Raw genomic sequence first — 18,010 nt, 5'->3', positions numbered from 1 at the left:
ATTTTGTCCGCCTCCGTAGTGTAATGGTCAGCGCGCTCAGCTACCGTTCTGGAGGTCCCGGGTTCGATTCCCAGAGGGGGGTCTAATAAATATAAGTGATTTTTTCACTCTAATATTTATTCAATACTACCCTGGACTGGTAGCTGAAGCGGAGGGCTGATCACCTTTCCTGTGTGTGTTAATGATCAAGAAAACACTGCATTTATATGATGCAGTGCCCTATGCACCATTGGGGTGCGGATAAGGGTCGGAATTGAATGTTGGATTGAGGAAAGCTTTTATTAAGCGAAGACTCCTTTATTTGTATGCAAGATCTGAACGCCGAATTATATTTTGCATACTGAGAACTGCCTGAAAACATGTTTTCCAATTAGTTTATGTGGCTTATGACTGATACTCATGATTGACAACTACACTGCTTCAAAAGTTTTACTTATGATTCAATTGCAAAGATGTACTATATGTTCTTCGTCGGTGACATCAGTTGAAATTGGTAGGTTTTTTATTAGCAGAAAGAAACCTTCATGAAGTGTATGTAAGATACTTTCCGAATTATAATAATTACTCCAAGGTGGAGCAAATCTTAAATATGTGAACAAGATTTGGACACACTCTTTTTTTTTAAATCCTTATCCGCTCCCGATAGTGTATAGAGCACTGCATCATATAAACGCAATGTCATCATAATCATTAACACATAAAGGAAAGGTGATCAGCTCTTCGCTTCCGATACCAGTCCAGGATAATACTGAATAAATATTAGAGTAAAAAAAATCACTTATATTTATTTGACCCCCCCCCAATCGAACCCGAGACCTCCAGTACAGTAGCCGAGCGTGCTGTCATTCACCATAGAGGTGGACAATATATTGTGACATAATTTCCGTATTGCAAGACCGAGTAAGAAATACCGACATCCGGAGCATGTGTAAGACGGAGGATATCGTGAGGTGGGGATGACAACGAAAGCGATACTGGAAGGAACATATAAACAGAATGTCAGAAGACAGACTTCCACGTATCGCCCTCCAAGGCAACCCTGAAGGACGCAGACCCACAGGCAGACCTCCGAAAAGACGGAAAGACAGGTGGGAGTCGACATCCCAAGAGCGACATGCGGAGGCACAAACAGATCTCTAGGATCTACAAAAAGAAGAAGAAGAAGTAAAGATGACAGAATAAAACTAAGGTACATAATTAAAAGTTCTAATTTCTTTTATGCAAAGAATAATTAAAAAAATAATAATCAAAATATCTGTAAAAAATGTCATTTTGAATTTAACAAAGAAAGAGCAACACAAATTGCTTAAAGAGCCACATGTGATATAAACCCGGGCTGAGTGCAGTGTTATATTGACTGCAGGCAGCGGTAGTAACTAAAGTTCATTTTCTAAAGACACCCTCTGTGCGAGTGTGACTTTATACTGGGAGTCGACATCCCAAGAGCGACATGTGGAGGCACAAACAGGTCCCTAGGATCTACAAAAAGAAGAAGAAGACTTATAACCCTTATCCGCACCCAATGGTGCATAGGGCACTGCATCGAATTGACAAAGTGTTATCTTGATCATTACTTACATGAAGGCAAGGTGATCACTCTTGCGCTTCAGGAACCAGTCCAGGGTAATATTAAATAAATATTACAGTAATTTCCTTACCCGCAGTTGTAGCGGCAATCCAGTTTTGTTGATGATCCAGTACGGCGCATGAAGGAAGAGTTCGCAACCCTCAGACCTGTCGATCTTCAAACTGAGCCCCAGCTGCTTATTCCCTCCGTCCGTGTCACAGTCTGTGGTCATAGCCAGGGTCTTCTCCTCCAGGTCATTGTTCAAGTTGAAGCTGCCGGTCCAGGGCAAGCCGAGGTAGCTGATGTCCACAGACACGCGGTGGGATTTGGTCATGTTCATGTGGTAGACGTTGCTCTTCTCCCCCGCCTCTATCCGCACCTGATGCGATATGTGGGGTATCTTTATCTCCACGGCGTACGGGAGACGATTGTGGATCGTCAGCGGCGGAAGCAGACGGATAAGGAAGTTCGGAATCGTATGAGATGATTTGTTTGTTCGAGAACCTGTAAAATAATTCATGTATGTGGAAGTTTTTTTAATTTTTTTTATTTAATATAGTTTCATTAATACAATTTGATGCAATTTCTATACATTTATGCATATGGCAAACTTATAATTGTAGTATCGCTGTGCCTCTCCAAGAAAGAGACTGAGATCTTGTGCTTGGAGATGGACTTACACTCAAGGTTTATTGTTTTATTTGATTAATAGTAAAATAGTCTTTTTCTTTTCTTTTACACATTTTTTTTAAGATTTACATGTAATGGGCATTATTTTTTTTGTTTTTTTTTTTTTAATTAATGTGTTTGTTTTAATTAATTTTAAAAAGATGTATTTACTAAGTAATACATTAATTAAAAATGCATAGATTTTACAACAAAGTGACTGCCGAATCAATTAATGAAAAAAAAATTCTTAAGAATTTTGATTTTATTCAATATTTTTTTAATATTTCATTTTTTGAAAATAATCATGTTGGAATCAGTTACACGGAAGAAGTACTTCAAACCATGGAAAAATTAAGCTAGAAACTCGGATTTTCCTGGTCTACACTGCAGTTTTATTTAAACCGAATTGGGAAAGTGCATAAGAATGGTATTCAGATGCCGCACAAGCTATCGGCTATATAAAATATTCATAAATTTTAATGTGACACAACAAAATAATGGATTAATTCCTGGTCCACCTGATTTTTTAATGTTTTGGTTTGAAACAATTTTTTTTTTCTTTTAACCCTTATCCACACCCCATGGTGCATAGGGCACTGTATTGTAGCGACTCAGTGTTATCTTCATCGTTAATTGCATGAAGGCAAGGTGATCAGCCCTGCACTTCTTGTACCAGTCCAGGTATTAAATAAATATGAGGGTGAGAATCACCCATACTTATTTTGACTCCCCTGGGAATCGAACCCAGGACCTCCAGCACGGTAGCCAAACGTGCTGACCACTACACTATGGAGGTTGACAATATATGTATAAACACTGAGTATTTGGGTTTAAAACAAAATTATAGGAATAATAAAAAAAAATTACATTCTTTTTTTAATATCATAATGGAATTCAATTAAAATTAAATGAATTTGAAAAAAAAACAATTTTACATACCATCTATTGTTAATACCCGGAGGGAAAATGCTGTCGGATCTTTGTCATCTTTTGGCGAGCAACAAATATTATTAGCAATGTTGAGGTCTCCAGATAAATCAGGCCACCATAATCCCTGAGTAGTCACGTGGTAATTACTAAAAAAAATTGGTTGACCCAATATAAATTTACAACCAAACCATTTGTCATATTAATGTGATTAAATTCTTAGTTATATAAATGGATCTTCCGCCTTGAATTTATTAAAGAAAATATATACACTTACTCGGCGTACGTTGGCTGCAGATATAATTTACAGTGATAAGCCACGTAAAGAGGAATGCTGTAAGTCTCGTCAGGCTCTAAAATATGAATCCTCATAGTCCCTTCAAATGGGTTTGTCTGTTCTCCGATCAATTGGATGTTCAGCGCTTCAAGGTCCGACTTCTTATAAAACAATCCGATAGCATAGGATGTCTCATTTCGAATCTAGAAAAAAATTACAATTGATATTGATAACAATGCGAAAACAAAACTTCAATGTAGAATTATATAGTAAAATTGAAGTATTTTTAAAGTGTGGGTCTGTGGTGTATTAGTCCCGGTGAAAAGAGCATAATTTTATTACATTACATTACACAGGATACTTATAAAGAGCTAAATACATAATGAATGAGTAAGGTTAGTTCAGAATAATAACTCAAAGGCAGGTCTACTATGCCGTTCATTGGTGGCTCCCTTGCCTCCCTTCAAAAAGAGGTTTTTAGGATCCGATAAGGGTACGTATTCAAAAGATCCTCATCAGTGGATCTTTATCATCAAAGTGATCTAGATCAATCAAATGGTGGATGTTCTCGGTTATTCTTTATTCATTAATTTGCAAATGATGCAAATAAGTAATATGTATTGATTTCAGCGAACAGTGATTGTGAAAAAAAATTGCAATGATTTTTTTCTTTTTTCTTATCACGGCACGTAATTCACTACATACACATTATATATTTCAGTATGCTACTACTATGTACATTAGTTTTACGTGTGAAAAAGTACATCCCCAAACCATAATTATTACATTCAATAAAATGATGGTTCTATTCTAAATATACTTAATTTATTTTATCCATATTATTAACAGTAATTTTATTTCTCGTACATTTAAGATAATGATATTTCATGACATAAGCTAATACGCAGTTAATAAGCAGTTTGGCTTTGAATTCCCGATAATTGCATTGTCAGTGATCAATGAAATATTCTAATATATGTATTGACAGATCGGTTAATCGAACTCTTAAAACTAGGATCACGTATGAATTGAATCAGTAAGATGCACTAATGTGTAAAGGCAACTAGCCGTAATTCAAGTTGCGGCTGTTTGGCTTGACACGGCGCAAAGCATAACTGGCCTCTATCATATACAATCACTGATTTTGCTCTATCTCTTTCCTTTACTTATTTATTTTAATTTAATATTTTTTACTTATTTCTTTTAATATTTTTTACAAAAAATGTACTTATTAATTTTCTGTACATGAAGTTTAAATAAATAAATATTAATTTTACAAATACCTGCAAAATTGAATTCATTTGATACATATCGCTCACTCCTTTCAAGAACGTCATAAATAAAAAATCGTCAATTTTCAGTTATGCATGTTTTCGGAATGCCCTGAAAATGTACTATATCCCAGCAAAAACGGCATATTTTAAACTTAATATTTACCCGCTACAGGGCAGAAAGTGTTGTTTTTGCATTTTGAAGGAAAGGTATTGTTTAATTATTTTTTTAAATCTACTAAATATTTTTCAAATGGAGTAAAAACCTTCAAGTTTTACCTAAAAAGATCTGTTGCATAGTAAAAAGTTCAATAAGTGGCTTGATATTTATTTTGAATACATTTTATTATATTTTTAAACTTTAAAAACGTTCTCCTGAAAATTCAAGTTTTTTTATTTATGACGTTTTTGAAAGGAGTGAGCGATATGTTCGCAAAAAGCATCACTTTGAGTTAACTTTTATCTCGTCTATCTCAAAACTACTGTTTTTTAACTTCCGGCTATTTGCCTTTGCACATTAGTACATTCGGTTTGAACGATTAATGTCTACCTTGAAATAATGCAATATTGGCTACCGGGAGAATATGATAATAACCAAAAAAATCAATATTTTTACCTGTAACGGAGAACGCAGTATAATCTTCCTGTTCCTATATTTAGAATCAGTGTTTAGCATCACATAATACCGAGTATTATTCTTGCTGGGTTGCAAAGCGTGCAGTTTATTGACTGTTCTTTGCGGACAAACCACAGTTAGATCTTCAAAGTCCTTAACTCTAATGACAAGTCGTTCATCGGTTACTTTCTTGTATAACAGTGAAACCGGGTCCAATGGAAAAGATAACGATGGACTGAACATCGGTTGCGGTGTGGGAGTTCTCATTTCACAGTTAAACCCTCCCTCAAACCTGAAAAGGATGTTTATTTTAATAATATAACACATTTATTTTGTGAGTATAATCAAATATGTACAATACTTTGATATTTTTATATATGAAGCTCCACAAAAACACAATGGACAGGTTTTTTGTTTACACTTTTGGACAACATTTGTATATCGGGCAACACTGAGGCCATCTTTAATCAATTTTGCCAACCTACAGATAATCATCTACATACTGATTTTTAGCTTCACTTCACTAAAATTAGGTCAAAATATAAAGAATTATTGCACTATCCAGGTAGACAATTAGTAACAGTACTTCTTTATATCTTAAATTAAATTACAAATTGGTCATATTTACAAATAAAATACCCCATTTTAATAACAAATAATTCAACAGTCATTTTTTTTATTAATTTCTAGTGTCCTAGTTTTTTTAATTTATTGGATGTACAACAAAAGAAAAGCTTTTGGTGTAAAAAAAATTTGAATTCAACATGAAACACTCTAAAATTAAGCATAAAAAATTACAGAATAAACTTATTTCCTAAATTTAATGTAAAAATAAGGATAAGCAAAAGTATTTAATTTAAATCATTAGTTTTAAAAATGAGTTTCAATAGTAACTATTTTCAAGAACAAATAGGAAAATATTAGATCCACACAAAAGTATCCTGATAATCAATTTATTATCAGAAATGATGACCAGTGTGTTTAGAATATTTGTTTCTTCACAGTTGATAGCTTGAGAATATAGTTCATGTACAGCCCGATAGATGGCACCACTATCGCAGTGCACTTAAGCACATAATTTTCTATCATTAACATGGTATTATTGGACTCGGTATATTTTATTGCAAATTACGTTTCCCAATCATGGTCGGAGCCACTTGAACTAAGATGCCTGCCATCTACGCTGTTGGCCGGACTGCTGGGACAGCTGTAGTCTTTGTCATAACTAGCAGTTGCTAAAACACGATCGTTTCCCGCAATGTCCAGTTCTGCGTGGGAAATAAGTTCCACTTTAGATCCGGGGCCTAGAAACAAACAAAGAAATAGAACGCATGTCTGTGCTGAAACCTTTAGTGCATGTTGGTCTTCGGGTCGACCAAAAATCGCATGTGTTAGACATTTTGTGTAGTTTTGAGTGTGTAAATGGTGCTATGATGGTGAAGGGTGGTATTGTTTGCATGCTGTGGTAGTGATTGTCCTGACGAAGAGACGGGTACGTCTCGAAACCGGTAGACATAAAAATCTCGGTGAGTGGTTATACACTAATATTATTAACATTTTTGTAAAAAAAAAATAAGTAAAAAGACTAACCACAAAGTAAATGCTTTAATTATGAATAATATTGAGAATAAATAAATGTATCTTAAAAAAATAAAAAAACAAAATATCTCATGCATCTACATGCGGTCGTTAAAGTGTTAATAAAAAAATAACAAAACCAAATAATTTTGGAGGTTGATGCTTAAATTGCCTATACTATACATTTACTATGCCTGTACTGTACAACATACTAATATTCAAATTAAATCATTTATCCATATTATGGATTTTGCAACAGAAACAAATAAGTTTGTGAGATGGGACTAATCGTAAGCCCTGTAAATTTCATATTCCTTTCTCAAAAAACTCATTTTCTTGAGATAATATAAGATCTTAACACACTGTTTGCGGGAAACGCTTAAAAGCATATTTTACATACTATTGATAGAAAACGAGAGATGCTTATAAAGGTGGGGACTGTCTGGAGAATTTCGTCGTAATGTAACGTCGTAACATCGCTCGTGGCGAGCATCAGCGAGCATCCGAAACTATGGATGGAGCGCTCGGCTCGCTGTACTGACTATACTAATGCTTGCATCGTATCGTGTTACGTTACGACAAAATGGATTCGGTCAGTCCCCACCATAAGAGTTCTATTTGCTTGCTTTTGGTAGAACGTGAGATGCCAAAAAACATTGTACACATTGGAATTGGGTTTGTGTTTACTTTTAATTAGAATAATAATAATAAGTATACTAAAAAGGTTTGGGGTTGATGAAAAAACTGCCCGACAATAATGTGGTAACAGAAATTCCCTCAAGAGAAAACTCCAGTATTTGTACACAAAAATTCAGCTAGGCAAAAAGTTAATGAATGATTCATTATGAAAATTTGAATAACTTACCAATATCATTGATCAAATTGATAGGATCTTCATATTCGAGGGCCATGACATTATGGTAGTCGGTAACTGGGAGGCTCTTCTGCGTGAAATGGGTGAGCAGATCATACAGCACTTGTAAAGATTGAGATGTCAGCGTCACATTCAGAATATCTCGGGAGTCTATCATTATGTAAATGGCTGTCTTGTCCGCGACACTCTCGGCTTCCAGGCCGGAGTCGATACTTTCCGCTTTCATGGCAAAATTCAAGTTTGCCGACGGCTTCTTTTCACCGTCGATCATCGACAAGTGCTGCGGAGATCGCTTGAACTTCCCCGGAGCGGGTTTCGTAACTCCTTCAGTTTCGGAATTTGGTTCGGATTCAACACCCGAAGGTTCAGCCCCAGACGATTCATCGCTTTCGCTATTTTCACCATCGCTGGAATCTCTAAAATATATATTTCATTTAAAAAATTGAACCTTTATATAAAATACATAGTGGGTGTACTGGCAAAAAACGTTAACTGGAAAATATGAAATTTTGACTTCAAGATGCATATTATAAAGTTTTCAACGTGCTACAAAGTGGAGAAATACACTAAGTTGTTTAAAATGTTAAAGTAATGTTTTTTTAAAAGTAAATTCAACGTTGAGTTTAATTATTGACTTATTACTTCCAGTTAATACGAAATAGTTATTCATTAAAAAAAAATTACATTTCTATCATAAATTTGTTTTAATGTTCTTTATTCACTCATTACATTCAAATGATTCATTCATTTATTCACCCCTTGGATAGTATATCAATTTTATAGGTATCTCAACTTGAGATGAAACATCTATTGTTTTTGTATGAATGAAGATGAAAGCCTGAGCATCTCAGGACTTACGACCTGGTATTTGGCTGGCTTATCTATCATTTTTATACGAAAGAAGAAGTCTGAGCATCCCAGAGCTTACGACCAACTTAAGCCAGCCAAATTCCAGGTCGTAACCCTTAAGATGCTCAGACTTTCATCTTCTCTCATACAAAAACAATAGATGTTTCATATGAAGTTGAGACACCTATAATATTTATGTGTTTTGTTAGGCTTCTCCTGAGGAGTTTTACGTGGTTTTCTCCAAGAAATAAACAAATGCTGAGGAATTCCTGATTGGCTCACACTAGATTATCCCTCCTGATCTCAACACAGATTAAAATAAAACATATTTTTAGTTAGAAGAAACAAAAATCCACTGATTGATCTATAAACCTTGTACATAAGTTAATAATAAATGCAACTCCCATCCAAAAAAGTGTTTTGTTAGTATCCACTCACCCTGTAAATAGATGCGAGATAGCCGATGCCAGTTTTTCCATGGCTCCATCTTCATTCTCAGAATCAGATTCGCTTCGGTTGGAAGAGATGTAGTAATCATCTCCGTACGCAACTCCGCTGTTATCCGATTCCCCACGACTGCTCGGTCTGTGCCGGATAAAGGTCATCTCGTTTTCCGCATCTTCGTTCTCATCGGCGGACGTCTCACTATCGCTGTTGGTTTTCTTTTGGAGAGACACCTGTCTAAACTTGCTCTTGTCTCCGTCCACTTCTGACGTCGGCTGGTCTTGCTCCATCTTGCTCGAGATGGGATATGACTTTGCCTAAAAAATAAAATGGTACTGTCAGATTTTTTTTAAGTAAGCAAATAAATTAACCACTTCATGCTTGTATTTTTATAGTTCATAAAAATATAACTGAAAATATCAGGTTACCATGTTGTTTAGTTCTCTTCTAAACTCTTTAGTTTACATAATCTAAGTGTATTATGAGTCATGCAATCGTGGATGACATGGCCGAATGAAACCATTAATTTTGGATTTACCCATCTTCATTATCCAATTATGAATAGCTCTTTTATACATAGTTTCGTTATTTGATTACTTTATGGATAATGTAAAATAATAGTTCAGCGTATAAGGAGCCAAAGAGGATTTCGCATAATAGACCAGAATAGCGAAAGAGATGTCATTTGTTGCTGCAGACTAATCCACAGGATTGAGACCATAGAAGCAGATGAATAATAGAAGCAAGTTGTACAGATTTTTTGCGTAATAGTCAAAGTTTCTTTGACCAAACAAGGTAAATGTTTGATGTGTTTCTGTGTTTTTGACATTGTGTTTCTATGCATTTTTTCATGTGTGTTATTAGAAATTTGCGTTGTTTTGCTGGGAGGTACTTTTATGTGACTGACAAAATATCTAAGTTAAATCTTACCTGAAATATTTTGACAAGAACTTCCCACGGTCTGTAGACATTTTCCCCGCATACAATGGGCTCTATCAGCGGTTCCCAAGTATCGAGTTTCTCATTATAGTACGAGGCCTGGAGATTGAATTCACACTTTGCGTGCATCTGCTTGGACCAATCGTGTACGGTGACCTCCAACACGGACTTGGCCATCAATACGGGTATCCTGGACTTGGCCTCCAGCTCGAACATCACCCTGACACTCGGGATGGCCATTGTGAACGTCTCACTCGGCTTGGCAGAGGGATACGGAGGCTGGGTGTAGCTATTTGTCTCGTCCGAGGTCATGGAGACGTATGGGACTATTTTCTTTGGAGACCACAGCTCTTCGCTGTCCAATTTTTCAGCAGCTTTCGAAGAGTAATTCAGGAAGTTGAACGGTTCTTTTTCTTCCGGTACTGTCAAATCAGTGATAATGTCTTCTACAATATCTGTGGGAGAAGAAATAAATATGTGTATTTGCGATTTAATTTCATATTGATATTACTGGTCACTAGCTAGTGGTGACCTCTGCAACAAAGAGTAAAGAACGAAGGGAGCAAATTGAGTGGAAACCTTAAAAATAAAGTGATGTGCAAATTCAACTCATTAATTGATATAAAACTTTACCATAATTTCGAAAACTATTTTTAAAAAAAGGCCACATAGGCCTATAAAAATTGTATATATATGAAATTTTGAATATTTGTATGGTAATAATAACACAAATATTTCCCTTTTTAAAAATAACAGAATAAAAAAATCTTATTTTACCTGTAACAGTGCGGACAGTTGTCTCCGAAATATGCATATCGATGGGAGAAATGGAAGCTGTCACTATTATTCCCTCCTCTATATTCTTCAACTGCTTGGCAAATTCAATATCGCACGGATGCAGCACCAAATACGGCCGCGTTGACTTCAGCTTGCTCTGCAGCTTGGACATGATCTGCAGCCCGGACAGGGACAAGGTGAAGTTCTCCCGGTAAGCGTGGCGGGAGTAGTCCATCAGCACTTCCGTCCGGAAGAGCAGAGCGTGGCCGGTCGTCTTGGACAAATCCGAGAAGAACATTATCTCCGGCTTACGGAACTGCACTGATACGGAGAGCCCGCTTGCATCTTCACTCAAATTAGCACCTGAAAAATTGCCACATTGAAATATCCAAAAGCAATGGTAAATCCATGATAAATGTATATTGAAAGCTGTCCCACCGCAATTCCAGATCTGATACGGAAGCATCTCGGCTGTCCAAACTTAATACACAGTAAGGGACATTTTTTTGCAATACGTTTTTTTTGCATTTTTGGACTAAATAGAATCTACTTAGTCCAAAAATGCAAAAAAACGTACTACAAAAAAATGTCCCTTACTGTGTTTTGAGTTTGGACAGCCGATCTAGGCTTCCTGACGGACCTTCTCTAGCAAAGCAATATTTTTTTAGCTACGTTGCGAAATTGATTGAAAATGTGAAACAAAATTGTATCCCGATTTTACTGTCAATTTACATTTAAAAGCTTTCAATATCCCTGTCACTGCCAATCAAAATAAATACGTATGATAAAAGCACAAGTTTAATTGTTATTTTTACCAGTTGAAAAGTACCCACTAGTTGAATCCGCAGAACTCGGGGGTCTCATTCTATTCGGATTGCCGGCAGGTCCGGATTCTTGCTTGATGACCGCACAATCACCAATATACCCATGGTTTATGACCCCTCCATCCATTGACTTATCACCTAAAAAAATACCGGATCGAAATTAAATACGGTACACAAATATATACATAGCTATTCGTAAAATCCGGTTTGTAACAATTATTAACCAAGTCATTATTAAAACCGAATACTTATTTTATTTCATATTCTTCATATTTAAGACATTTACATTGTGGTTAGTAATTTTTACTTTTATATATTTTTTAACAAAAATGTTAGTAATATTAGTGAGTGGTTATATACAAATACTTATTTAATTATTAAGGTCTTAGGGTAAGCGATGAGAACTAACAACCCTGACATTTTGTGAATAATAACAACACCCAATGCAAATATTCGGTAAGTCTTCAGAATATTCTTTGAATACATAGAGAAATAATAATAATAATTCTATATTTATTTCAAATCAAAACTATTGAGATCAGACATACACATATCATCTGGCACTTAAAGGGTTAACTAAACGATTCATTACTTTTATTGGATCTTAAAATTATGCCATTCTTGGTTTGGTTACCTGGTAAAGCGTCTAGTACAAAGCGTCCCAGGTTCATGAAAAACGGTACAGAAAAATTAAGCCGAGTTTTTTCCACATGTATATCAATATTCCGATCACCCGCCTGATTCTGTCGGAATGTTAAATCTATAATCGGAGGAGTGGATACAGATATGGCGGTGGTGTCCATTCTCATTTCCCCAGCGTGAGATTGGAACATCCTAGAAAAAAAATGGATTAAGTAAGACTAAAGGCACTAAGTAAGAACCTGTCCATAGTGAACAATGAACAATGAAAATTGTGAATAATGTTCAAATAGTAAACATTGGTTATCTATGGTTGGAATTTTGAATTTCGTTCTAATTTATTAAGCCCAATTGGTCTTTTGTTGTTGGCAACCCTTTTTGCAGCATAACCGCGGCTAAATTCATATTGCTATGGCAAAATTGTCACAAATGTCATAAATTCTTTACCTTTTTCTCATTACGTTGATCATTTGATCATTTCGTTACCAGATCTTTGGGCTAGAATTTGCTACTTTTATAAAGTGTAATTAATCACAATAAATTGGATGAAACTTTTTATTTATCCAACCATCATTTATTAACTACTTCACGCTTTTGAACAAGCATTGTTCGCAGATGGCACATGTGTCATATCGCGCCAACCCGAGCACTGCTCGCATGTTTCCACTTGTTTGCGTTATATAAGATAAACAAACCAAATTGAACTTGCCATTTGGCACATTACTCTCGCAGAGTTTTACGCAAATCATTTCTTCTGTTTTAACACATTTTTATTTGGAGGTTTTTTCATCAACCCCAACCTTAATTAGTATACTAACCACAAATAACCGCAAACTCAATTCCAATAATGCACAATGTTTTTTTGGCATCTCACGCGCTCTACCAAAAGTAAGCAAATAGAATGCTCATAAGCGTCTCCTCTCTCTACCAACAGTATGTAAAAGATGCTTTTAAGCGTTTCCCACAAACAATGTGTTACATTAAGTTTTTTTTATTTATCAATCAGAAATGGGTTTGTTTTCTTGAATTGGATAACTTTTAAATTATGTAAACTCTTTATATAAAAAAATAAAATAAAATATCCTAATATTTTAAGTTCTATTTTTGTGAAAAAAAACACAAGAATGAAGTCGTTAAGAAAAAAACTGATACCAAAAGTGATTGCTTATATTTATGTAGTTGTATTTGTTTAACATTGGGCGATTGATTTCATCGAATTTTTATTTTACTGGTTTATAGAAAATTGCTTACTTCTTAATCACAATAGTCGGATCGGGTCTTATATCTTCAATGAGCAGACTCTGCAAACTGGCTTTAATATCCAGGGACCTGTCTGAGAAGTAATCCAACTGGAAGGAAGTTTCTCCCGCAGCTAGTTTGGCAAGTCCCGTGTTGCAGTCCCGGACCGGTGAACTGAGAACCTCATCTACATCTGTGAATATCTTCAACTCTACTCCATCTAGCGTAAACCTGCAAGTGAGTTATGTTATTTTAAGCAATAATTATCCTTTCAATTATGTAGCGAAAATTGGTCATCTAAAGAGTCATAAAACAAGCATTAGTTAACCCTTTCAATGCCGGAAGGTATTAATATGGCCGTACCCAGCAGGCCGTGATTTCTTTCAACAAAAATGTGAAAGCTTTTAGAAAAATTACTGTAACTTTGAACCTGTAAATTGTAATATTTAAGTATTTATTGATCTTTCTAATAGATGTTTCTATATATTTTAATTTAAAAATATTGCAATCGGATTTGATATTGGCTTGTGACAAGCTCAAACGAGAAAGAGTTTACGCGCTCATTTTGTATGGCCGGCCTGGCAAACACGGAATCGAGCGCGTTAACGCGCTCGTGGCACCGAAACGGTTAAGACAAATGATCATTGAAAATATTTGTAAAATTTAAATTTTGCTCATTTTTTTATGATTCTCTTCTGTGCATTTCATGTCAGATCCCCCTGATGTAGACTATCACTTGAGAGAGAGAGTAATGGTCCTCGTTTTGGGCAGCTGTAAACAGCGCCTCAACGGTCCTGAACCCTGTCCAATCTCGTATATTCTGGAGTCAGGAGATCTGTCTTTTGCCCACACCTCGTCGACCCTCTATTTTGCCTTTTATGATTAGGTGCAATAGCTCGCACTTCTCTCCTCTTAGCACATGCCCCAGATAGGACACCTTTCGGACCCTGATCAGTCAGAAACTATCTCCCTGCTCTTGCTCTTTGGGGTGCATTTGCGTTGCTGACCATATCAGTCCATAGAATGCGTAGCATTCTACAATGTAGCCATCGCACATTGTATGAGTAATGTTTTTTATATGAGTTATCACATAATTTTTTAAATATGATAACTGATATTAAAAAAAAATACCTAAGTTATATAAACGCACGACTTCCATATTTTCCTCATTCATCCGATGCACAATCCAATGTACAAACAAATTCATAGAAGAAAGGAATCTCAAAATAACTGTATTAAATTATATTACCGGAAGACAGCTTCTTTCCTTAGAGATTCTGTCTGTGCAAAGAATGCTTGTAGTTTTTTCACTGAAGCATCGGCAGTATTCATAGTTTCTGCTGGTGAACCACTATTCACAATACAGTGTCCCATTGAACCTTGAAAATAAAAAGAAAGGTTAGACACCTGTAACTAACCATCATGCCGCTTCTCTATAAGGGTAAGCAGAGAGAATAGAACGCCACACCAATCTTTGCAAACATTTATAGCCTCTTCCTTCACTTTCATGCCCCAGACCTGACCACTTTCAAGTATTTAAAATACTTGATCATGCTAAGTTTTTCTCTGTCTTACTTTGATCCTATTTTCAAACATATTCAGCTCATATATTAGTTTTAACCATTCTTTCCTCACTCATTTGTTCCACATATCCAGACCATCTCAACACTCATTTCTTAATTTTATCAATAATACTAATCTCAACCTCGTTCTTTCCTTATTTTACCATTCGAACATCTTTAATACATTGTTTTGCCACACATTTGTCTGAGACATTACATTGCAAACTGCATTCAGTCTACTTCTTTTGACAACTCCGTGCTTTATTCCCATATATCAGGGTTAGTACCGGACTTCATTGTGTACTGCCAGTTTAGCTTTTGCTGTTAGGCTATAACTGATTTCAGTGCACCATTCATTACGTTCCCAGCATTCACTCTATTTTCTACATCTTTATTAATCTTCCCAGCCTTAGAAATATTATTAAGTTTTGATTTTTTGAATTTTAAAGAAGCTTTATTACAGGAACTACATTTTGCTTACCAACATAACGTCCCTCCGTGAGGTTGTCCGTCCAAACTGCGAGGAGAGTTGACAAATCTCTTTGTCCCAAGTTGACGTTCACAGTCTCCATAGAAGCGGAGATGTCATACAACAATATGTCTTTGTGGAAGGTTCCCGCGTTTGAGACTTGTTGCAAGGCGATGATGTTGTGATAGCCGACAGCACGCTTAATATCAAACCTCAAAGAAACTGGTTCTAAGATAGGCTCCTGAAACGGCAACACGAATGGCTCATATATCAAATAAAAAATTTAATAGTTATCATTTCAAATCAATGAAATATTCACCTGGACTTCCAAAGATCCCGCAAGGGTCATAACAGCTCGACTCAATGTAACAGAATCCAGTTTGACTAGCATATTGTCTATAACAGGTGTTTTATTGCTGGAAGTGTTGCCAACTGCAGAATTATTTATGACTTTTTGGCTTATTTCTTTGAAAAAGTTCTCAACGGTGAAATCTCCTATAAACAAAACATATTGATATACAAATCTGTAATCCTAAAAACGATTAATCAAAGTTCTCTTGACCAAAAAAGGTGTGTTAGATTTTGTTTGAAGTGTTTCTGTGCTATGGATTTAGTAGTTCTATGTATTAAAAGTCATAAACTACAACATTTTGAAACAATGGAAATTCGTAAAAATTTATATAATAATAAACCCATAATTAACAATGTGTCAATGACTAAAGCCTCCCCCTTTTTGTCCATATTCAAAAATTAAGATACAGCACCTACCCCCTCTTCATCCTTCAATGTCCTCTAAAATTAAGACATTTTCAAACACAGCCTCACATACTGTGTTCGAAAATGATACGCGAGTCACAATACATTTTAGAAATAGTGGTATTTACCAAGTGAAATTTAAATTAAAAATACAAATCTGTAACATAGCCACCAAGAGGTGTCTGTACCTCAATATAATAAAAGAGAAAAGTCCACAAAAGTGACGACTTAAGTATGGTACGGAATAAAGTAAAATAAAAAAAAATACAAATATAATAACATCAGACGAGGTCGTGAGTTGCATGACTCATGTAGGTCTTGGCAGTGAGCTGTAATACAGAGGGAGGTCACAATAGACCTAATATAAGGGATGCAAGATCCCTTGACCCAAAAAAAAAACCATCAGACGAGATGATGTACGTTTAAATGCAAACAATATGTGGAAAAATACAATAAGTAATACAATACTTTGGTTTTCTATAAATTATAGCATTCGCACATACCTGTGTTGAAAACAATCAAATTGGGAGATGTAGATTTTTGGGGCAATAGGAAAACTGGAGCATGGACCTCTATGGATATGTGGAGTTTGGTTTGCCAACTTTTCATGTTAGACAGCTGAGTTTCCATTCCCCTTTCCGCATTCTTTATAGCTTCATTTGTTATACCTGACGGAATGAAGGGCTCTAAGAAATGCTGCAATCAAACACATTAATTTTTAACAACCAATTCTGCCTGCCCCCGCGGAGAAGTGGCGTGATAGATAATTAGTTAGTTTATTTATTGATGCCTAGATGTACTGGTTGAATGTTGAAGAAGAGTGATCTTTCATTTGTATACATTTATTTAAATCACAATTTATACATATTTAGAACATTTTTTTTTTTTTGCAGAGACCCACCAAGCCACCTTGTGTGTCTTGTCGGTGGAGTTCTTTTTTAATACATTTTTTTATGTTTTTAACAAATTTAACCTAATATACACACAAAAAAGAGAAAAAAATTAAGAATATAATTATTTTACAATTTTCATAAAATTTACTCTTGATTAACCCATTCCTTTATTTTGCCTTTGTTCCATATTTTATTTTGACCTCTAACATCCGTCGACAACAAATTAAAAATGTTCGGAACGATATACATATTGCTGTGTTTGACTCCCATATTTATTGTTAATTCTTGGGATTATCAAACCTTCGTTGTCTGTAAATTGTGTATCATGGTTGTGTACTAAAGGATTTCAATATTTTTGTCTAGTTTGTTGTTCAACGATGATACTCATCCACAATATTCCACATACCGGCAGTAATTTTAAATTTTTATATATCAAGATTGGATTGTCCTTTTGATTATATATATGACTGGGCACAATTTTTTTCATTTTGGAATATTGCAGATTTTGAACCATTTTTTAATTGGTTTTCGATGGTAAGTTGGTTTTAATTTAATTTTTTTATTTACATATTCTACATACTTGCAAATCAATTATGGACTTGTATAGCAGCACAATATTCAATCGTCCAACATATAATTTGAGTGAGCCATCCGATTTCACATCGTCACACTGCACCAAGTTATCTTTTCCCTTGTTTCTGTACACCCTAGGACTGTGTCGTACATACTTCAATTCTAGAACCTTATCTTCGTCGACCCACAACATCTATAAAAGAGAAAAACAATATTAATTAATATCAATCGCGGTCATCGTTTTTAATTTTGTATCAAAATACACGG

The 18,010-nt window shown here is 35.3% G+C and overlaps 1 protein-coding gene across 1 annotated transcript in view; it reads right to left on the bottom strand.

Moving 5' to 3' along the window:
• LOC148300735 (intermembrane lipid transfer protein VPS13A-like) overlaps positions 1-18,010 on the bottom strand; it is a 74,604-nt gene that overhangs the window by 35,175 nt on the left and 21,419 nt on the right. Inside the window, exons 20-36 of the mRNA XM_088274381.1 lie at positions 17,751-17,936; positions 16,781-16,973; positions 15,841-16,016; positions 15,534-15,762; positions 14,740-14,869; positions 13,503-13,721; positions 12,247-12,446; positions 11,604-11,750; positions 10,789-11,151; positions 10,003-10,466; positions 9,067-9,389; positions 7,771-8,195; positions 6,460-6,631; positions 5,328-5,619; positions 3,441-3,643; positions 3,176-3,312; positions 1,659-2,071 (exon numbers count right to left, since the gene is read on the bottom strand). Of these exons, the coding sequence (XP_088130507.1) occupies positions 1,659-2,071; positions 3,176-3,312; positions 3,441-3,643; positions 5,328-5,619; positions 6,460-6,631; positions 7,771-8,195; positions 9,067-9,389; positions 10,003-10,466; positions 10,789-11,151; positions 11,604-11,750; positions 12,247-12,446; positions 13,503-13,721; positions 14,740-14,869; positions 15,534-15,762; positions 15,841-16,016; positions 16,781-16,973; positions 17,751-17,936 (4,272 nt within the window). The remainder of the gene's footprint in view (positions 1-1,658; positions 2,072-3,175; positions 3,313-3,440; positions 3,644-5,327; positions 5,620-6,459; positions 6,632-7,770; positions 8,196-9,066; positions 9,390-10,002; positions 10,467-10,788; positions 11,152-11,603; positions 11,751-12,246; positions 12,447-13,502; positions 13,722-14,739; positions 14,870-15,533; positions 15,763-15,840; positions 16,017-16,780; positions 16,974-17,750; positions 17,937-18,010) is intronic.

Source organism: Brachycentrus maculatus, unplaced genomic scaffold, assembly GCF_059751285.1.
Source record: "Brachycentrus maculatus isolate JH-2025_06_01 unplaced genomic scaffold, ASM5975128v1 h1tg000660l, whole genome shotgun sequence".
In the NCBI taxonomy this organism is placed as follows: Eukaryota; Metazoa; Arthropoda; class Insecta; order Trichoptera; family Brachycentridae; genus Brachycentrus; species Brachycentrus maculatus.
Note: the sequence above shows the minus strand (reverse complement) of the source record. Positions and strands in the feature narration are given on the sequence as shown.